The following is a 23,518-nucleotide window of genomic DNA, read 5'->3' on the forward strand; positions in this document are numbered from 1 at the left end:
GTGCAGTTCAAAAACTACCAAATGTTGAACTTCCCCCAGAAGTTCACACACATATGTATATGTATTAGCACACACACACACGCACACTTACACACACCCATACTCCTCACACTGCAAGAGCTCCACACGCGATATGTCTGTGGCGCAACAACCGGCTGTGTGCCCCACAGTTTGGTTTGGTGTGGGGGCAGGGAAGGGGCAGAGCAAACCTGCTGCCGCTGCACAGAAATCAAAAGTGAACATCGCGTCGCTTGCACATTGCCTTCCCCCACAGCCCTCCCCACTCTCCGACCCTCTAGCCTGGTGCTGGTGCTGGTGGGGCGCCAAACGAAGAGTCAAAAAGCAACAGAAAGAGCACGAAACGCAGTTCGTTGCCTTCGTTTGGTCGTTCGCATGCCGCTCGTTCTTTGGTTTCGTTTCTTGTGGTTCGTATCTTGATTTCTGCCCGGTTCTAGTTGGCTAAAGCCGTTCGTGTGGGGCTCGTGTTGGGGCTCGTTGCAGCTCGGTCTGGCTCTCGGTTGGGGCTCGACTGGCGTTCGGCTGCGGCTCGGCTGGGGTCGTCTCCCACTCCAGTTAGTCGGCAGCAGGCAGAGCATGAGGCAGGGCACCGCGCAGCTTTTTTTCCCGGTTGTTGCCACAGATCGCAGTTTTTTCGCATGCGCTTCCCCTTTTGGCTTTTGTTTTGTTTGGGATTCGATTCGATTCTGTGTTGCATGACAATTTGTGGTAATTAAAAGGAGACGCAAAGGAGCTCTGGCAAAAGGAGCAGAGAATTATTAATAGAGCTTACGGTCAAAAGCTGCTCTCCATCTCTCTCTCTGTCTCTCTCTCTCGCTCGCAAGTGATAAGAAAACCCAACAAGTTTTGTGCGTGTCCAAGTGTCCATGTGTATGTGTCAATATGCGCGAGGCGAGTGGTGTGTGGAATGCATTTGATTAGATTTGTTTGTTTGTTAAACAAATGCCCCCGCCACCCCACTCCCTACTACTCACCATCGATCTCCTGCAGCCCGTCCCGTCCGTCGCCCATGTGCATAATTTACTAAACAAAAGCCAAAGCAAAAGCTTAACACAATCATTTTCTGCGAGAACCGGTTGATTAAATACCCGTGCACATACCCGTTTCGGCATCGGCATCGGCATCGTTTGTCGTTTTCCTTCTTTCGGTACGGTTCGGTTCGGTCGGTGTGTTCTGTTCTTCGGTGTTTCTTCGGTTCTTTGGGGCGTTTCATATATATCTTTTGTGCCACTCTTGCAGAATTGTACTGCGCGTGTGCACCGGAAACAAAACGACAGAACGTCGTGGTACGGTCTCTGATCTGGTCTGCCTGCCATTCACACACATCGAAACCCATAAAGTCCAATGATAAGAAACCCCAAAAAATCCAAAATTAAATCTTGCAACGTTTCCAAATTTCATAGCGGAATGGAATGCTGATTGTGTGAAATATCAATCGGGCCTGATTGACAAACCAAACGAATGTGTGTCATATCAAAATCAAAGTGCAGCAGCAGCAGCAGAGAATTCACCAAAAATATGAGAATTTTATGAGAATTTCTGTTGAATTTGTTGAAAATAAATACAAATATATTTTTGTTGCTGGTAATCCGAGAGTCCCCAAGTGCCATCTGTAATTGAGTTTATCAGAATGATGCCAGAAAAGCAGTGGCAGGAATACTGCTGACAAACAGATAAAGATAAAGCTGTTTTATCGAACTCTCTCTCTCTTTTGGTTTAGTGATTTAATGTGAGTCATACGGCTAAAAAACAATTCAAAACAAACATCAATTCGGTTTAAGTGCAAATCAATCAACGAAAACATCAGTTAAGAAACAAAGTAACAAAAAAAGAATGTGGTCTAAACACTTGAAAGGCCAAAAAGGCCCCCACTAAAATGGCAACTGTTGAAAGCAATTAAAAGTACGGTTACTGGCAGCAGCAGCAGCAGCAACAACAACAAAACCTGAAATAGTGGAAATAGCAAATAAAAAAAATAAAACACTCAACGACAGAAATACAAAAAGGAAAAACGAAAAACGAAAGAAAATGTCAGCCCCACAGCCAAAGGATACGGCATTAAAGACTAAAGATACAGCAGTTGCAACACCAGCAGCAGCAGCTACAGGTCTGGCTGCATTGCCGCCTCCGCCAAGTGCCACTGCCACTGCCACAAAACCAACAACGGCAACAACATTGACAGGGCGGAAAACTTTAACCTCCAGTCGGGCATTGTCATTGTTTGATCAGCTGAAAAACGGCGTCAATTTAAACAGTTTAACAATTGGCGCCACAGCCACTGCCACAGCAACAGAGCAGGCGGCAACATCCACTGCCACAGCATCCACAGCAACATCCACATCCACACCCACAACCACTGCCCTGGCACCGCCTCCAGTGCCAGTGCCAGTGCCCTTGCCACACTCGAATATCGAATTGAAGCCGCCGGCCAAGCCGCCCCGCAACACATTCAGCACGCCCAGCAGCATTGGCATTGTGCAGGGTACCAAAAGGGGGGCCAACGCTGATGGAACGGGCGCTGCAGCCACACAGTCGTCTGCATTGGATATAAACGCATTGCGATCTCAGCTCTATCAGGGCGCCGCAGGAAGAGCAGCACCACCGGGAGGAACCACACCAGCGGGAGCCACAGGCGCAGCTGGCACCGCAGCAGGAGATCGGGGGGGAAGAGGCACGAAGAAGCGTTGCCTGGATCGATACGATTCGTCAGAGTCATCCGACAGGTGAGTGAGTGAGTGACTGATGGAGAGGTGTGTCGCAGGGTAATGCGGAAATGGTGTAAAACGTATCTGTCAGATACATGGAGCGAGGAGGGGGGGGATGCAATAAATCAGTGATGCATTTGTCCCAATCAGCAAGCGGCAATCGGGAATCAGCATGTTTAAGATGTCCATAAAGATTCATGATCCCCTCCCTCCCTCCGCCTTGGCCCGTGCCAATTGTATCTCGTAGATATATTGGCCTGGCTGACTATAAACTATAAACGGCTATATGCAAAAGTGTATCTGCGGGATGTGCAGCCTCTGCCAAGACTGCGCTAAATGCGGATACACCAGAAATAAGTATCTGCGAGTGCCAAAAGTGGCAATGCAAATGCAAGGCCTCTGCAGAAGTCAGCAGTCAGTATCCACGCCAAAAATAGAGATACAGTCGTCTACTACACTGAAGACCAATCAAATCTCCAACGAGCAGATTCATTCGAACACTAATAACCGATAACCGATTTGTTCTGAATTTATTTGGCAGTTAAACGAGCGTGATTCGATTATCGCATCCGTGAGATACTTGAAATTTGTAAACAATCGCAGTGGCAAGCGGCACGCGCACCCCCAAATGGCCCTCGTCATCAGATTGTGTATTTATGGCTTACAGAGCTACACAGATACATTTGTATCTACTGGAATGGGCAGCCGCCACACAAAAGCTGCACATCTTGTAGCCGCAATGCCAACTAATTTCCGCTCATTAAAAATGCGCAACGCAGCAGCAGCCAGCAACAGCCGCAGCCGCAGCCGCAGCTGAAACAAAGCAGAGCTGGAGGCGGGGGCGGCGGCGATTGCACACATTTGTATCTGAAAGATACGCAGAACATGCGTTCATTTATCAGCCAGCCGGGGGGGGGCAGTAGCTGATGATTTTCAATTTATGGCGTGTGGGCGTGAGAGGCCACAGCGCGGCTTCCTGGCTGCATTCAACACAGATACATAGATATAGATGCCACACTATTCCAGATGCATCTTATGGAAATTCAACTTCTAATATTCACTTTTTCCACCACTCTGAGTCGAATCTTTTGGGTTGCCTTTTTTGCAATTCAATTAATTTCAGTTGGTGGCATGCCACAGATAAGACGAAGAGTTCTCCTAGCCAAACGCCTATCGACTGGCATCTACATATCTGCCGAATGCTGCTGATATCTCGGCTATCTGTATCTGTCAGTAAGCTTGACGCGCCGCGAAATGTTTTGTCAATTGGTGCTGCCCCCCCCTCGCACCCTTCAGCCCCACTGAGTGGCCCCACCCGTCTGCCTCTCTGCTTATCACGTATCTGCGGCCGAAGTCGCGTTCTCTCTCGCTCTCTCTCTCTGACGTTGCGACTCGTCTCGCAGTCGTCGGAAATAATTTCAACTTTTTGGTCATTGAACTCTTTTTTGATTTATTTATTTTGTGTGTTTTGTTTTTATTGTGTGTGTTTGCTTTTTTGTGTGTGGTTTTTCTTTGTTTTTTATCGTCACAAAACATGAAACATTGTTGCTGTTTTGTTGTTGTTTTGTTTCGTATTTGGTTTTTATTTTTTACCTTTTTGCTTGTATCTTTAAAGTGCATTTCATATCTTTTGGGGAATGCACATTGTAACCGAATCGTAGCACCATATCTTCTTTGGGGCACCCAAATTTCGAATAATCTTCGTTTGTTTTTGGTTATTTTATTTCTTTAATTGCTGACCTCAATTGCGTGGAGTTTTGCTGCTCAGCCTTGGCTTCTTCTTCTGCTTCTACGGGCAGAATCACTCTTACTGAACCAACCAGCAGCAGACAATCCAAACCAGAGAATGGGAATAGTCATTAAAAGTTTCATTTTTTTTGTTGTTGTTGTTTTTGTCTATACAAATTGCAATCTTTCCGAGTGGAGAAATACGAGTACTTGTAGCTTGTATCTTTTGTGGCATCCACAGAGCCAGAAAGCATTTAACTTTAATTATCGCTCATAAAGCCCAAGAAAACAACAAGCAACAAAAGCAACAACAACAAAAAGTATCTAAAATTGTTGTTATTGTTATTGCTGCTGTTGTTGTTGTAGTTGTTGGTGGCGCTGTCATCGTTTGCTATTGATTTTTGTCGACTTTTGTCTTACAGGTTTTCCACGTTTTTCTCCACATATTTTCCATGCCACCGAAGTGCGGCAGCGGCAGCGGCAGCGACCCACTGCTCCAATGGCGCGAGGCTTTTTGCATTTTGTTGCTGCCTGCTGCTGCCTGCTGCCTGCCACTGATTGTGGGTTGTTGTTTTGTTGTTGTTGTTGTTGCGCTTTTTGCCAAGTCATGCACAGACATAAGCACAAGATACACAGATACACAGATACATTGGTCGCGTGAGTGAGGGTGAGAGGGAGAGATACAATCACATTGAGATACTCTCGTACTCGTACAATTCGTCGTGTGTGTATTGTGTAATCGCCCACGTTGATTTATCTCGTTTAAGCGACTCCAAAGCGATGCTGGATGACGTTGCAAGTGCAATGTAATAGGTTGCATGTGTAGCTGCTGCTGCCTGCTGTTGCTGTAGCTGTTGTTGTATCTTTTGTGGTGGGAAAAGAAGAGCGAGAGAGGGAGGCAGGGCGATCCAATTGTTCTGCTGCCTGCAGCAAGCAAGATTGCTTTTGGCCAAAAATGAATATATGTTGGGCAGCCAATTTTGGTTGCATCTACAGCTGCAACAGCCACAGGGATAAGCAGCCACTTAGTAGACTGCCCCAAACAAAAAAAAAATAAAAAGAAAACCGCCACCACACAGCTCTACCTCTCAACTTCCAGCCCCCCGTCCCCCTGCCCAGCGCACCACACACGCCACAAAATCAGCTCAAATCTGCATTTCACTGTAGGCCAACGCGTTGCCAACTATCTGGCACACCCACCGCCTACCACCAACCACCAACCCCCCTGACAAACGCCAAAAAGTTTCGTGCCACGAGTTGGCCACACTGAAAAATGTTGGCTTTTGTTTTTGTTTTTTTTTTGTCTGTTTTTCTTTTTTTACTATGCCACTTTTTGTTGTTGTTGTTGCATGTTCCCTACACCATCCCCCCTCCACGACACCGAACTGTTGCCAGAGTCTCCGCTGCAGCGTTTGTTGCTGGTGCTGGTGCCTGCCTGCCTCTTTTTGTTGCACCTCCTGCTGTCATGGCCCTTTGCTTGGGCTTTGCTTTTGGTTTTTTCCACTTGTTTCTACTTGTTACGGATACACTGCCCCTGCCCCGGCCCCCTTATTGGCTTTAGCAGCTTCACAATTATTCTAGGGTATCACACATTCGTGGCAGTTCTGCTGCCAGTTCTTTCCTGTATGTATCTTTTTTTGTTTTTGTTTTGTATTTTATGAACAACAAAAACCAGCTGCGGCTTCTTCCATGTGGTGTGTATGTGTGTGTGTGTGTATCTGAGTGGAGATGTTGTGTGAAAAGCAGTTTAAACACGAAATTAGAGCCTCTCCTCCCTCTCTACCCTTTTACCGCTGGCATACCGCCCGCCCAGTTCCCCGTGCTGCTGCTCGCCCCTTTAGGGAGCGCATTAAGTCGTAATAAATGCTGCCTGCATGTTGCATGTTTTGTCCATTGACCTCAAAACGGGGCAAAAGCTGAATTCTCTGCAACCATCCCGCTCTCTCCCTCGCTCAGGCAATGCATTTCCCCCTTTGGATGTATCTTTTTATACCCTTTAGAGAGGGTATTCTCCGTTGGTTGGCAATGCAACGAAGGAAGCAATTTCCTCAGCCTTAAGGGCAGTTTTTTTTTGCAAGAAAGTCCAACAAAAGGAACAATTTTCGCATACTTCAAGCAAGTTCTAATTTAAATTTCGATAATTGTATCTTATGGGTAGAGTATCTGAGGGTTAGTTGCGTTCGTTTCCTGTTTTTTTTTTCCCCGCTGGGATGCTGTGTAGCGTTCCCTGTAGTTCTGTTTCTTTCCTTCTTTTTGTTGTGTTGCTGTTTTGCTGTTGTTTTTTCGTGCACATTTTGCTAAATAGCTTCTATTTACGTTCCATGGAAAATGCAATTCGCAATTGTAGAATGCAGACGTTTTTTCCGCCTCCGCCTGCGCCTCCACCGCCCCCAGCTCCTGCCTCTCAGTTGTTTTCCCTCTGCACTCACTCGCACGCTACTTTGTCTCTGCAAACAATGGATGCAAGAGCGAGAGAGAGAGGAAAGAGTGGGGCAGAGCGGAGAGTAGGCAGTGGGGGAGGTGGAGGATGTTGTGCTGCAGTTGGGGGTAGGGGTAGCAGGGGCTGAAATACGTGCGCGACTTTTTGGGGCCATAAATCACAACAAAAAAAAAACCGAGAGAAAAGCGAGATTCAAGTAGGGATTTTGCGGAGAGCAACATTTGTGCTATTAGTGTGAAATTAGGTGAGGAAAACTGCTGGAAATGTGTGAGAAAAATGCGAGGTGAAGTGACAAATTTAGCAGAAAATCGTAAGGCAAAATGAAGTAGGGGAAAGTAGAGGATTGTTGTGTGGCTGAGATACCTAGAAAAGGAAAGTCAAAAAGGGGTAAGAAATGCTTCCTGCTGCCTCTTGCATACTCCTCGCCATAGACCCCAAGGAATCAATCTAAGAAATCCCATTGAAAGCACCTCTTTAATTACAATTATTCACGAGATTTTACCCCATCAAATATTCCCCATGGAGAGGGCGTTTAGGGTTTTGTGCAACAGATGCATAATTTATGCATCGCTTACACGTCTCATGCAAATTGCATTTTGTCTCTCTCTCCCTCTCTCTGTCTCTGTCTATCCTCTGAATGAGAATGAATGAATGTGCTAAGGACTGGCTGGATGGATGAGTGCATGGATCGGATGAATTGTAGAAAACCCGACAAACCAACAAGTTAATGGCATTCTAATGCTGGCCCCACCAAAATCAAAATCATATTAGCCTGGAAATTTCTGGCCTTGGTTGTATGCAGATTTGTGCATCTATTTTGTGAGGAGTTTGCTAGTCGGACTCGCGTTGTGGGACTGACTCGCTGTGGCAGGGCACACAACATACATTGGGGAAACATCAACAGAAATGTTGGAAATTTTCATTAATTATAACGTCAGTCCGAAGGGGCGCGCGTTGGTTGTCCACCGTCCACCGTCCCGTCCCCAGTTCCCAGTTCCAGTCCCAGTCCTCTGCTGGCGCACTCCACACTTCTCGGCCGCTACGTTGCTGTGGCAGACAGAGTCGGACGAGGATGACGATGATGATGATGGGGGCATGCAGCTGAAATAACAGTGCAAGCAGTGGAAGAGCAACAAGACCACCCCACACCCCCCACCGCCCAATCACCAGCCAATGCAGCTGTAAAGTCAACCCCTCTCCTGCTGCCACACTGCCACTCCCATTGTGTGGCCGCCAGACAGGCATCCCGAAAAACCAACTGACGGCCGTGGCAGGCACTTTTTTCCCGCTGCTGCTGCTGCTGCCTCATGTTGTGCGCCAGCGAAAATTAGTCATTAACTTTTTAAGCATCGACTGGACAAACATGGCGTATGAGTGATGTGCATGGCAGCCCATGCCCCCTCCGTCTCTACCGCTTCTGTCCCGCTTCTGTCCCGCTTCTGTCCCTCTTCCTGTGCGTGCTGCGGTGATAAGCTGAACTCAATTCTGTGGCACATGTGGCAATTATGCTGCCTCCTGGCCGCCTGCCTGCCTGCCTGCCAATTGGACGGAATCAGAGGAATCGCAGCTCCAGATTCAGTTGGAAATGCGCGTTAGAGAGACGCACTTGATGCAATGACAATGACAATGGAAATGCATTTGGCCATGGGCTATCATTATGCTTTGGTTGCCTGTGATGTGAGGATTTTGATGGGTTTTCAGGATCACAGCGGGATAATGGGCATACAAATGAGGGAAGATGCGATTCCACACAAGACTATCGTATAAATTGCAGCTAGTTTTGGGTTTCAGAGACTCAGATATGGAAAGAGAATACATAAAGGCTTTCAATGGGCTTAGATATCACCAAAGAAAAGATTTGTAAAATATATTCTGGGTCTCCGACAAACCAATTTAATTCGTACAACAATTGTGGAACTTTTCATAGCCAATGGATGGACATTTTATGGAGTGGGTACTGTCAAAGTTTAAGATACTTTAAATGGGAATTTCGCTTTTTATTGATTCCACTGATAGAAGTTTGAATGTGCTCTGACCCTTCCAGTCACGCTTCCAAATAGAAATATCGATTCGAGTTTCGAGTTTAATTACTCTTTCTCCATTCCTTTCCCTGCTTTCATTTTATTTTATTTCAATTGCAATTACATTTCATATTTTCATTTCTTTTCCTTTCATTTCTGTCATTGGGTGTTGCATTCAGCCACTTATTCTTCCACTGACATTGACCTTGACTTGTGCTCCACTTAGCCACAGATACAGACATAGACATAGATACAGATACACAGAACACAGACATTAAGAAGCTTTGAAAAGCAAAAGTGTAACTGAAAAACCAAATCGAATGACAGAAAAAGCAAAAGGAAAAGCAAAAATCACAAATCACAAAGCCAATTTCAAAGAAAAGGTTGAAAGGAAAGAATGCGAATGGTAAACGGAAGGAAAAGACAAACAAAGGGGGGTTGGAGAATGAATGGGGGAGGGAAAAGAGTGAATGAAGGCGAATCGTTTGAATGTTCGTTTCGTTCATTGAAAGTCGGAAGCAGACAATAGATATAGCCATAATAAGAATGAGAATTCTTTCTGCTTTGTGGGCTGGGAAGAGCGAGGGAAAGAGCGCAATAGTGGAGGGCAATTGGGTAGTACAGGGCTGTGTGTGTGTAAAAAGTGACCGCAAGCCTGACATTTCATCAAATTTAATGCAATTGTCACTATAAATTGTTTATTTCTGTTCTGTTTTTGTTTTGTTTGTTTTTTTTTTGTTGTTGTTGTGTGATTATGGTTTTTTGGCCTTTGATTAGACATGAATATCCACTGGCTTAATATTTTACATATTGAATACATTAATTAATAAATATTGATAGAAAATGTCAAAAGAATTTCTTTTGCCATTTTGTTTGGATTTTAATTTCATGTGTATTTTGCGTGTGAAATTAGTTTCGTGGTTAAGGGACGGATAGAGGGTTGCAAGGGGGGTTTGAGTGTGTTTGGGATTCTAATTAGTTGAAATGAAATAATAAATAATGTGATTTTCAAATTATTTCCAAATGGCCAGAGCAAACATTTTGAAAAGCAAACAAATTTCCCACCCCACCCAAAACGGTAATTAAAAGTTAATTACAACAAAATTCGATCCGTGTAATAGAACTCGGGGGTCAAAGCCGCAACAAGTGACTGCAATTTATGGATAAACCATAAAACTTTTGGATCAAATCACAATTTTTTGATCAAAATATGATTTGAAAGTACGCTTGAAAGTATATTTTTAATCTGTGAAAATCACACAGCATTCAAGGTATTTACTTTCCAAAATGCAAGCGCACGCGTTTTAAAACGCTTTAACCAGCATGCGAACGCGTTTTAAAACGCCAAAACTGTAAAGCGAATGCGTTTTAAGTCGCATCAACCTTCAATCGATTGCGCGCAAAAGCGCTTAAATTTTCGCCATGTTCTAAGGTTCTTTTGAACAATTTTTAAAGACCCGCCGCCTAAGTATGTTTTAATTTTGTTTCATTATTTCCCCAAGTAATCATCGGAGGGGGGGGTCACAACCCATTTCACACACGCCCCTCTCCCCCGCTGACACACACAATCGTGGATGCCACAAAGGAAACTCTCAGCGAGAGACCGATGGACGGACGGACGGAAGCATAATTACTATTATTTTCCACCTGGTATTTTTTGCTCGTATCGTAATCAATGATTGAGTAATTGACAATGTTGCTTATGATTACACAGCGGGGGATTGATGTTCTCTGAAGCACAGACACTTTGCAGCACTTACCTTACCCACGTGCTTCCCCCGCACTCCCGTGTACTCCGCTGTCTGCCGCTGTCTGCGGCACAAATGAGTTCTCAAAGCCCTGCCAATACCCTTTGGTAGACATGGGGGGTATGATGGGTTTGCTTGGCAACGAAAAAAACGTTTGGCAAGGCTCTTACATGGAAGATGTAGACTAGTTCTAGAAATTGAAATCGGTTTCCATTACAGAGTATTGCCCTTGTTGATAGCCTGCGCTTGGCCTTCCTCTCCTGCGTTTTAATTGCTCGGCATGGAAATGTAATTAACGTGAAGCTCTGTGCCACATGGCAGTCGATCAGTGAGGCGCATCGGACAGTCAGTCAACCAATCAGTCATTCAGTCAGGCCCCCCTCTGGTGTCTGGTTCAACGTTTTTTTTTTACAATTTTACCTTACAAATTTTGCATTTGATTTAAGTTTAAATCGTTGGGAAGGTGTGTGCGAGAATGCATCAATCATCAATCAACAATCATCTTTTGTGGCGACAAGTTCTGAGTTCTGAGCTCAATCTGAATGAAAGTCGGCTTGGTAATGTTTCAAGTTGATCAACAAATTAATTAGACAACGAATCAATTAGACACAGTCTCTCTCTGTGGCATAATCTCTCGCATAATCAATTATTTTGTTCAATTACGTTGAAAATGTAATACAAATATATAGAAAAATATACAAATATGAAAATATGAGCAATTAGATGGTCATAAAATGTAAAAAATGTATTCCCTGAATAATGTGAATGTGTCAAATGATTTATTTACTCCACCGAAAGGCTTAATAAATATTAAAAGTCTGAATTTCATTGAAATATGTTTTAATTTGTTAGATAATTTGCATTCGCCACTGCTGTGGCTTGCCGTGGCTTGCCGCCTGGCGTATTTTAATTAAATTTACATTTTCAGTTGATTAGGAAAAATTAAATTTTTGGAGCAGCAGCAACGTTGCACGTGGCAGCATCATTATTATTATAATTGCCAGCGCAGCGTGGAAATTTTGCTGAAAGAGAGGAAAAGCCACACAAAACGCCACACAATTGTGAGCGATAAAAGAGCAATGTAATTGCCATTGCCATTGCAATCGATACACACAGCACACAGCCACAAACTGCTTTTATTATGCAAATTGATTAAGTTAATCATGATGGACGATTATCATAGTTCCCAGGGATTAGTTGAGGAAATGAAAGTTTAAGGCTCTTATTTCGGTTTATTTATGCAAAACCGAAGGAAATCAGGCATTGATTTTGAGTTGAGGGAAAAATCAGTTTTTAAGGAATTTTCCTGGCTGTAAAAAGGTTTCTACCGTTGAACCTGTTGCCATAAATATTTTAGCAGAGCTTTAAGAACTTCATCAGCAGCATCTTTATGTTGGTTTCTTTATTCTTTCCCGCCCCAAACCCACCGCCGCCGCCTGTTTCACGCGCCGTTATCAACACGCGATTTTTGGCACTTTTTGTTGTTGTGTTTTTTTTTTTATGAAGATGTCGCCATCGAAGCGAAGCGAAACGGCAAACGGCGAACGGCGACTATCATGCTGAGAGGATGCTCTGCTCTGATGCTGTGATGTTCTCTGGTCCTTTGGCTTTTGGCTGTTCCTGTCGCTGTCGCTGTCTCATTTTCATGGGCCATTTACGTAGACAAAGACGTGCGGCATGTTTATGTATCCGTAAGATACATTTAAGGTTTGGTTTTTTGTCTGACATTGGATTCCCCTCCCCCATCCCATCCCCTCCCCCTTCCATACAACTCTTGTCGGGCGTATTGTCTCTTCATCTGCTGCGTCTTCTTCTGTCTGTTGCAGTTGTCTGCATATGTATTTATATTTTGTATATATGTATATAGTATCTGAACGAAAGAGAGAGAGAGAGAGAGGAGAAATACCGGTTCGGTTCTCTGCAAAAGTTTTTCAAAGTTTTATTCGTTTTGATGGCGTGCAAGAGAGAGTGCAAAAAAAAAAACAGAGCGCAAAAAAAAACTTTTTTTTATGTTTCATTTAATTTTTTTCCCTCTGTTTTGTTCGTCCCTCCGTCTCCGCCTTTGCCAGCGCCTCTCTAGCGTTGTCTTGTTTATTGCAAAATGCCTTTAAATTTATCAGAAAAGACGAAGAAAAATGCCTTATGAGCAAACGCTTGAGATGAGCAGCTCAGCTCGCCCGCTGAAAAGGACGTCCAGGACATTCCACGAATGCCTGGCGAGCTACTTGCTGCAAAAGGAGAGAGAGACAGAGAACCTGCTGCTCCCGAAGCACTTGGCTATTTTTCTTTTATTTAATTAAAGCACACTTTGACCATTTATTTGCCACAGGCGTGAGGGAATGTGCACCATGACGCTCCAGCCCAAGCACCATGACTTTTCTGAGGGCGGGCTATGTGCTAGAGTTTGGGGCGGCACGTCGTTAATGTCGGGAGTAAATCAATTGCTAACGATGAAACGAAAATATTTTAATTTCTACGAGCCAAAGTCCAAATACCCGCTGCAAGGGTTTCTATCTTTCGTCACGAGGTGCGCCCCCCCTTTGGGGGGCTATCTACTTTTGCCGTGCACTGTTAACTGCGCTCATTAAAATTGACACACAAATGGCGGAAAGTTCAACGACAGAAAGGCGGACACGGACATAAACAAACATAAATACTTTTATGCATATTTGTTTAACTTTTACTCGCCCCGATATTTGCTTGGGGATTTTCATTTTTTTTTTTTTCTCTTTATCGAATGTTTGCCAAGACATAAAACAAACCAAAAGAAGGCAGACGGCAGACGGCAGACAGCGGTGGGAGCGCACTTATCGTATGGTTGGGGGGGAGTTGCATAAGTTCCGTTGGGAACGGCGTCAGAGTTCTTATCACTTTAGCGGGTCGGCCTCTCCCGAGTACGAGTGCGAGTACAGGGTATGGGTATGAGTAAAACTAAACTAAATAGAAAATAAAATGATTACTGAAATTATCACGAATTTTTGTATGGCAATATATATGGAAAGTCCCTGGAAATGGGAACCTACGACAGCGATACGGACGCGCATCCATGACGCATTCAATGATGACAAAGACCTCAAGCGGGTGCGCGACCTGATAACCCACATATTTATTGATAATAACCCGAGGGTTACATACTACATACATACATAAATACCATTTGGTTGGGGATATGTATAAACCATGTTTATAATGAATTTAGGGGATTTCCCTGCTCCTGCATACCCTAGAGATCCGCGGTTTCATTTTCTGACACAATAAAAATGTTTGGGCATAAATATGGCATAAAGGGAGCCATCCCCAAGATTTCATTTTGGATTCTTTAGAATAAGTTTATTGAGTTTATTTATCTAAAATCTTTAAAAACTTTTCATAAATCTGTTAGAAAATAAAAAAAATTAATCGAATATTTTCTGTGTTTTCATTTTCCGTTTCAGGTAAGCGTGAATAAACCAGAAAAAATCTCTTGGGGGCTGCCATAACGATGTAATGGGAACTGTTGTCATTGAAAGCCGATTAAGTATGGTGACCCAGCGACACCACCCCCAACAAATGTTCAACAATCTAGCCAATTACGAGGCATGCCACAGATACAAATATCCCTTTTGGTAAACCCTTTTTTGTTGTACTACTCGACACTGAAACGCTCATTAGCGCGTTGAAAAAAAAAAAGCAGAAATGGATGGAAGTTTTCCATATAATCGTCGCGTCGTGGGGGGGGTCCTGGGTGTACCCTGACATGTCCGATGTCCGTTTCCGCCCGACAAAAAATACAACAAATAAAAAACGAGAACGAGAACGAGAGCGAGAGCGGACAAAGTGTGTGTGTGTGTGTAAGTGTGTGTGTGAGTGTGTGCGACAATTGTTTTTGACACAAAATGATTTTAATCATAATGTCATTAAACACGCAAACGAGGGGCGAAACAGAAACAGAAGCAGCAGGGGAAGGAGCAGGAGAAACCCGTCCAGAACTTTTGGGCTATGTTGGACCTTTGGGACTGGGGGAGGGAGGACATGTGGAAGATCTCATAGAGTTGATAATTTCTGTCACTTAATTGCCGGGGCGGCGGCGGCAGCTTAAACATTACAAAACTTTTGTTAACATAATAAATTAATTTTTCTTGTGTGTTTCCCACCACCCCACACCCCACTCACTCCTGCCACTCTCTTGCAACCCCCCCTTCATGTGGCTTAGAGAGCTGTAAAAAAGTCAAGTCAGAAAATTATGAGGGAAAAGCCTGAATGCTGACTTCCGTTTTGGGGGTTCCGTGGGTTTCCGTGGGTTTCGGTCTCTGGACTCTGGACTCTGGTTTAAATGGAGTCGTAAATTGGTAATTGGAGGATACTTTGGCGGCCATTGAGTGATCGAAGGCGTTGCCACACGGTAGTTGTGGCTCTCTCTTTTGCTCTCTCTGTCTCTCTCTCTCTCTCTCTCTCTCTGTCTGTTTGAGTGGCAGCCCTTCCTTCTGGAGTGGCAGTCACGCGATATGTTGCATGCAGGAAGCCCCACAAGGAATGTGCCGTTTTGGTTAAGGGCGTTGGCCAAATGCACTTGACGGGCAATGGGCGATGGGCGATGGCTCTGTGGCAAAAGTATCTGATGGATACGGCAGGGAGTGGAAGGTGTAGAGCAGAGAACAGTCGCAGATGCAGGGTAACAGGGGAGCTGGAGAGCATCAATGGGATAGATCTCTCGGGAGGGAATTATCTTTCCCTGGGTCTCACTTTCCCCTTCCCGTTCGTTTGATTAAAAATTCATGGAACAACAACGCCAGAGGGGGATGGGCTATCTGCGGCTGGTGTCCTGCTCCTGTGCCTCAACAGCTGCCTGAGCTTTGGCCCACAGATGGCGCCAGTTGTTCAAGGAGCGTGTGAGCGTGGAGCGGGAGTGGGGGTGTGGCGTACGCATATCTGTATCTCTTCTGGAGGCGCCTTTGAGTAGTGTTGCACTTACGCCCCTTCATTTGTTGGCTGCAGTTGCAAATGTATCTCCGATGGGTATCTCAAGACGCTTTGTATCTTCGTGCATCAGCATCAGCAGCAGCGACAGGGCAGCTTAATCCTTCATCATCATCGTCATCATCATCATCATCATTATTGTGGTGGCCTGATAATCATCATAATCAAGCGAGAGCCAAAAAAGTGTGAAATTCGTGGAATCCACGTGAAGAGAGAGTGAGAGAGATAAAGCGAGAGAGAGAGAGAGAGATGGGGTGAGAGAGGAGTTCGGGGGTCTCGGGAGCACCGCTTCTTGTGGGCCATTGCAGTTTTGTTGGTCAGGTATTTGTATCTGTATCTTTTTACCTGTATCTTTGGCACGTCAACGACGTCGACATGTGTTTGCTGTTGTATTTTTGTTGTTGTTGTTATTCTCTGTATATATTTCATGGGGTTTTTATGTAGTCTCCCCATCCCCCATGCCCCATCCACAACCCTCTCCATCCCCCCATCTGTATCTCCCCATTTGAGTTGTGGCTTAGGTTTTAGGTCCGTCGTCTGCAACGCCCTTCCTCTACCTGAATCGTCGTCCGTCGTCCGTCGTCGTCGCGCTGGGAGTCGTCCATCGTCTCGCTTGGAGTTGGAGTCTCAGAGTCGAAGGCAAAGTCGGAGCTTTAGCTAAGGTCTCTTTTCCTTGAAGATTGGCCATATGCCTTTTAAAACTTGTTTCAAATAATTTCAGACTAGACGTGCATAAATCTACTTAACAACAAAACGGAGGAAACAGTGGAAACAGCGCAAAAGGAGGCAAAGCGAAAGACTAAACCGTAAACCGTAAACCGAAAACCGAAAACCAAAAAACCTTAAACCTTAACCAAAACGAAAACTTGAACGTTTCGCGCGACTTTCATGCTGCTGAGATTTTGGCTTTTGTCGGCACTTGTTGGTGTGTGAGTTTTGAGCGACAGGGGGGAGGGGCAGTGGCAGTGAGGGCTTCAGCGGGGCTTTTCTTTGTTGCCAAGTTTTCAAGTTGTTCTTATTCCTTACACTCTGGCGTTTGGCTGTTGGCTGTTGGCTGTTCTGTTGCTCCGTTCTTGTGCTGCTCGCATGCTAAATAATTAAGTTAGCACTTTTGTGTCCCTCTGTGTGAGTGAAGTGGATTTACAACTGAATGATGGACTGGGGGGGACTGACGGACAGACAACCAGCTCGGGGCAACGGGGCGGCAAAATACACTGAAAGCAATAAAACTCGCTTATGTACGGGAAAATATCATAATTCATTTTTCAGGGAAAGCCTGAACCCGGCAAACGTACGCCCAAAAAGAGAAAACTAATTTAATTTATTTACTCAAAAGCTTGGAGCTGCAACTATAATTTTGTATTAATTTTTAGACCCAAATTTTTGTACTGATTCAAGGGAAAATTAAGAGCGGATTTGGGTTACATTTGTTTGCTTAAATAAAGCTTGCTTTCAGAGCCGAAAAGTACAAAAAAATTAGCTCTAAAGAAGAAATATTACAAGAAATATCTGATTTTGTGTAGTTATCAATATGGTACGCAGTTTCAGTTGAGTTCCTATAGAAATGCGATTATTCTGTGTTTAGTTTAAACTTATTCAAATCACATTCGAAGGAATTCTCGTACCAGTTAAGCCTGAAAGCCGCTTCGGAGAAACTTGATTTGCAGCTGACAGTTTTCCTTGCTCTGTGTCCTGCCTTCCGCAGTGTATATGCTGGCTGGTTGACAGTTTTCCTGCTAACACTTGGAATGGAATTGGAGGCAACTTGAGCTTTACATATGTATGCCTCAAAGGCGAAAGCCAAAGCCCAAGCCCAAGCCCAAGCCCTAGACATGCCATGCCATGCCATGCCGCCGTGTCGTCTTGTCTTGTCTTGTGTCACCATCTACACCCTGGCCCTCGTGTTTCCTATGAATATACCATATATACGACTATATATGTATTCACTCAACAGACAACAGGCACAAATATTTGTTGTTGCCATTAAAGTTGTTGTTAAAGTTGGATGTTACTTTTGTTTTTTTTTTTTTGTTCTTGGTTTTTACTTGTTTTCTGCTTCTTGGGAAGTTTTGAGAGCAGAGCGCCGCCGTCGCGCACATTACAAATTCCAGGGAATCCAATTTATTTGTGGCCTGACCGAGCAGCAGCAGCAGCAGCGGCAGGAGCGACAGATCCCCAAGTGGCAGCGCACCCCTCTGAGCGCTTTATCTACGGCTATCAAATTTGTGTCTCTCCTTTATGTTTCGAGACACAAGAAGATACTTTTGGGGCTGCAACAGACTGCAGAGAGAGAGAGAGAGAGAGAGCGAGAGAGAGTGAGTGAGAGTGGATCGCTGGGCTCTTAACTAAAGCCTTACCCTCGTATCAATCTTGTTTGTGCCCCACCCATGCGATTGTCTGACTGCTCTCCATCATTGCATTCTGCGTGGTGACTCAGCCTCCAGTCCGCAGGGTTGGTAACCCTTTTGGCCACAAGATTGCTGCCTCGGCTCCTCTGCTTTGTCTGCTTTGTCTCCAGGAAACTGGAAACAGGTATTTGCCCCACAGTGGGAATGGATACTTATTGGCTGTGTGTGAATTATGGCATTGAATTGCGGTACGAGTATTCCATTCAGCGCTTATTCACACATCTGTAGATACATTTTGCATATCTTTTGAGTGGCGGCTTCAAAAGACACCGCCCGCCAGCTGTAGCCACAGCAACAGGCAACGGGCAACAGGCAACAGCTGCAGCAGTTTGTTACATGTGGCAGCCAGCGTTGCTCGCAAGATTGTTCAACAAGTTTGAACACCGCTAAATGCTCGTTGCATCTACGATACGATAGGCATGGGCCATACGCAGATCCCCGACGCTGACTCTGACTCTGACATGGACACGGACGGAGTTGGAGACTCCTCTGTTATTTATGTACGACAAGAGCGGATTGCAGCATTTCAAAACTAATTCAAGAGCGCACTGACTGGCGTACTGTAATTAAACATAACGCTCAAAACCTCCAAACCGAATCTGTGGCCAATGGAAGTATCCACAAGATACACTCGTGATCTCTGTGTGTGTGCGTGTGTACGCCTTAGCCCCGAGGCGCACAAAACCTATTAAAGCAGCAAAACGTTAGGCTGCGACTGCGACTCTCAGACTAAGGCTGCGACTGCGACTCTCCGACTCCGCCTCTGTCTGTGGCTGCCTGTCTGTGTTGCTGGCTGCTGCAGATACAGATACGTGCACGTACTAACAGATACTTGTGTTCGCATTCGGAGCGACGACACTTAAATGCACGCTGTGCGGTAGTTGGCGTGGCGAAATGGCAAAATTACTAAAACTAACGTAAAATATGGCACAGAAAGATAGTTAAGAAAGGGGGAGGAGAGGAGAAGAGTGTGGCCGAGTGGCACAAGGTAGGGGAAAACCTGTTGAATGCGGCAAATTAACATGAGCGACAGTCGGAAGAGAGGAAGGAGCAGCAGCAGCAGCAGCAGAAGGAGCTGTGGCAGCAGCTTGGACTCGGCGGATTGCTGTGTGCTTTTTTTTTCTATTTGTTTGGTAAAAACTTCCTGGTTAGCTCTCTTCGCCCCACCCCCTGCTGTAGGGTTCTCTCCTCTATTGTTTTCCTCTACAGATCATTAAAATTCATAATTGATTGTATTTTTCACTTGAATATCTCAACGGTTTAATGCTCCTCTCTTGCGGGCACAGCCCCAAACAGAATGTTGTAACAATAATAATGGTTGTGGCTGTGGTTCGCTTGGACTGACTCTGACCCCCCTCTGAACCCCTTCTGACCCGCACCCAACTGGCATGGTATACATTTTACAACATTTGCCGTTGTGTTGTGTGTCGTTTCGGTCATTAGCAGCTGCCTCCAAATGATATATAATTTGTAGTTGACCCGAGGCGAAAAATTAAATTAAATTGAATTGGATTTATTTATGTGGAAACAACACCAGGAGGCATGTGCCTCTGCCGCAGCCCTTGCCTCTGCCGCCAATCATGCAGAAATTAAGTCAAAAATTTTGATTGAATATTTTGGGGGGGAAAATGTTCTCAAATGTTATTTATTGTGGTTATTAGATGTGTTTAAAGAGTTGGTTATGCCGCAAAACTAAAGTTAATTAGTACTAAAAACAACTAAGAGTACCTAGAGAACTGTTGGGAAAAGCAATAATGAACATTTATCCCTATCCTATTAGATTTTATTATTTGCCGCACTTTTTGTAATAATTTCTCTAAAGTTTTAAACATTTAAACACTTGATAAATTCAAAGACTAAGTATAAACATTTTAATTGGTGTCTTTTAAATTATGGCTGTAAAAATGAATCGTTTGCAAGGATTTTGGCGAGTTAGTCAGGTTAAATGGCAGTCTTAAATCTTAAAAATTGTAGAATCGAAAACCTTTTATTTGTCTTAAAACAAAACTAAGTTTTCTCATCTCTTAAAACCTTTGAGATACAGCTAATCAAACAGACAGACTGACAGATATACAGACAAACAATAAGTAGGTACACATACGAACAGACCTTTGGGATCGGAAATGCTTTCTTTTGGCTTGTAACAGCACCTTGAATATCGAATACAATATAGCCTCCCCACTCTACCCCACTTACCCATCGTACGAGTGCGAGTGCGAGTATATCTAGACAGTATTTGTGTGAGTGTGTGTGTTTTCCAAGTTCATTGTCCAAATGCAGTCGCACTGATGGCTGATAGAATATTTTGGGGGTGAGTTTTTCGGCGTAGATGAATGGATGGATGGAGGCTATGGGGGGAGAACCTTCGCATGTCGGAGAGATTTTATTTTGCTAATAGTCTGACAACCTTGGCAATTCGCTCACACAATGACACTGACACACACACTAGAGCACATACACGCACATACACAGACACTGAAAAGTGAACAGCAAGTAATCGACAAGTCATGCAAGAGAGACGCATCATCCGCAGCACCAGTCCCCCCCACTGGCCCCATCCCCATCCCCAGCCACATCCACATCCCCTTCCGCACCCGGAACACAACGCTGCTGCTGTCGCTGCTGCGCCTCTGGCAGAGTCGTCGCGTCACCCACCCACAATAAATCTTTATTTCTTGCTCGCTCGCTGAATGTATGACATTGCCCCTCCCCAGCACCCAGACCCCAGCCATCGCCCAGCCATTCCCCAGCCATCCCCTTCACCAGTGCGCGCTCTGTTGTCGACAATTTAAGTGACACATCAAATTAAATACAAATATAAATATAAATAAAAATAAAATTAAGAAATAAAAGCACAGATAAAGACGGCTGGTGTGGGAGGAGTGTGAAATGGTGGGTGGGGTTGGCTGTTAAGGAGGGGGAAGCGGAAAAAGTGAAACATTTGCGACAACATAAATTAGCCAAAAATAAATTCATCAAAAAAATACAATTTTTGCAGCGTAAATCGCTTATCTTACTTATTCTTGCCGACGGCTTTTTTGTTGTTTTTACACTTTGTGAATGCGTTTGAAGAGGGAGGGTGTATGGGCGCGGAAAGAGGAGGGAACGGATCTGTGTGTGTGTGTGTGAGATCAGGGGGTTTGTGAATGGGAAGGTTATTCACCTTTCAAGTTGAATGAGTGATTTTTTAGAGGTTAATTCCTTGAAAAATATTTGACTTTTTGGGGAATGAAATGAAAGGGAATTTAAGTGGAATTTCAGTTTAAAGAACCCGCAAAAACTTGAATGAAAACCATGATTTTATTCTGTAATAATTACATATAAAGTCGCCCCCATTTAATCTCACGCCAAAGTAAATATTCCATACCTATAACTTTGCAATAAACGCGAAAGCCAAACTGAAACTCTCGCCCAAGTATCTCTGTGCTGTGTGTGTGTGTTTCCCATGTCTCTCTAATTCCGCTAATTAGCAAATGGAAATTTACTCTACTAAATCAAAGTCCCAAACTTATGCCACATTCAATTCAGTTTGCAGTTCTAATTTTCAATATATGTATATTTCGTGAATATTTAGCCGCTCACTTTGGAATCGCTTCCCACATTAATTAAAGGCAGAAGAGCGAATGGGCGAGCGAGCGAGCGTGCGGTTGTTGAACGTTCGACATTAACCAAGTTAATTATGAATTCACTTTCAAAGCCAGAGAACAAAACGAGACAGCAGCAGCAGCAACAGCCAACTATTATTATGGCAATAATAGTGAGAGAGAAATCCCGCAATAAGCTCGTAAACTTTCATTGAGGCAATTGAAGAGGATGACAAAGCATGGCAGAGGGGAGAGGAGAGGAGACCTGTCACTGACAAGTGCTAATGAACCCCATACAACAACAACAACAGCAAAAACTATACCCAGAACAGAACAGAAGCATCAGCAGAATTTCATAATAATTGAGTGCGACAGAGATACAAACATACACGCTCAGGTGTGTGTTGCTCTCTCACTCTCTCTCTCCGGCTCAATATGCTAAAATATGCTAAACGATTCTCTGGTTTTCTGTGTGTGTGTGTTTTTTTTTTTCTACTTTCTTGATATTCTTGTTCTCTATTCCCCGCACTTCCTCCTCCGCGACGAACAAAACTCATTTGGGCAAACGAGACCCGCATTGAGGTAGTCCTTGACTACAAATCTGAATTTCGGTGCAGAAATAGAGAAGATAAGAGAAGAGGAGCATAGGGAAAAGAATTGAAGATAAGAGTTAAGGTTTTGGGGTAGTCGCACGGCTTGATACCCTGCCCTTTGTGTTTCCATGGAATAGATGAAGCTGTTAAATTTCGTTTAAAATTTTAATGGATTAGTTTTTCCTACAACTAAGTAGTAATTGTTTTTTCGACTGATTTCTGTTTTAAGTCTGTCGGTAGTTAGCTCGAACTGACGCCTGCGATGAAGATACTGCTGGGATTCATTCATTTATCAGCTCTAAGAGAAATTACTGCACACAGATAGAAAGTAAAGCCACGCGATGTTGATCAGGAATATACTTTAGTAATTTAATGCTTTATAGAGTGGGGAATATCTATGCAAGGGTATACAGATAAAGAGATTAGAGGACAGTGAGACACAGACTGGGGGCTGGGGACATATATATGTATGCATGTATGTATGTACACATGTGAACAATATGTATGTAGAGCGACAACAGCAAAATGCTATAAATTTATCACCGCTTAGATTTATTGATAGACAAGTCCGGCAAATTTATGTAAACGATTGAGACAGCTGTTTTTGTTGCTGTTCGCTTCGCTTTGCTTTGCTATTTTGCTGTTTGTTGTTTGTTATTTTTGGTTTGCTGTTTCATGTGTCGCGTCGTTTTTTTTGGGCCACAACTGTTGAGACGTGTGAAATCGACATTCAACAGCGATACATGGGAAATTTGTTAAACTTTTATTTGTCGCATTTGAAATTGGAGAATGAAAAGTGGATGCTAGAGAGTAGTTGAACCCCATTGAGGGGTTCAATATGAGAGAGAGAGGTGGAATCGGGGTCAGATTGGGAGGTTGAAAGAGTACGGTAGGGTTAAATATTGTTTTGGTGGAACCCTTTTCGCTGTGTCTACCTCTAGTTGGTATTCCTAGAGGGCAGTCTTAGTATCTATACTTAATTTTATGGCTCAAACTAGTCAGAGTGGAATTACCTTTATCTCTATATATTTTTTATCGCATAAAATGCTCTCCAAAACGAACCCTATTCATATCCAAGTTATGCACTGATGATCCCATAACATTAAATAAAATAAATTCCTATTAATATATTATTTGTCCATTTGCTTCCGCCTTTGGCCAAGAAATACAAATGCATCTCCTGCTCGTAGCTCGTAGATGATTGCCGTAGATAAACCAATTAAAGAGGCATAAATTAGTTGGCAGAAAGGAAGCAATATATATTAGATAAAAATAATATGGAAAAAGTGCGGCATCAACTGGTTTTTCGGATGCCAG

At 44.0% G+C, this 23,518-nt stretch overlaps 1 protein-coding gene across 1 annotated transcript in view; it reads left to right on the forward strand.

Moving 5' to 3' along the window:
- Positions 1-565: 565 nt before the first annotated feature.
- Positions 566-23,518, forward strand: part of LOC111079048 (zinc finger protein jing) — a 134,049-nt gene continuing 111,096 nt past the window's right edge. The window contains exons 1-2 of the mRNA XM_041592151.1: positions 566-726; positions 1,739-2,741. Of these exons, the coding sequence (XP_041448085.1) occupies positions 2,047-2,741 (695 nt within the window). The 5' untranslated portion in view covers positions 566-726; positions 1,739-2,046. The remainder of the gene's footprint in view (positions 727-1,738; positions 2,742-23,518) is intronic.

The sequence above is a fragment of the Drosophila obscura genome, unplaced genomic scaffold (assembly GCF_018151105.1).
Source record: "Drosophila obscura isolate BZ-5 IFL unplaced genomic scaffold, ASM1815110v1 contig_17, whole genome shotgun sequence".
In the NCBI taxonomy this organism is placed as follows: domain Eukaryota; kingdom Metazoa; phylum Arthropoda; class Insecta; order Diptera; family Drosophilidae; genus Drosophila; species Drosophila obscura.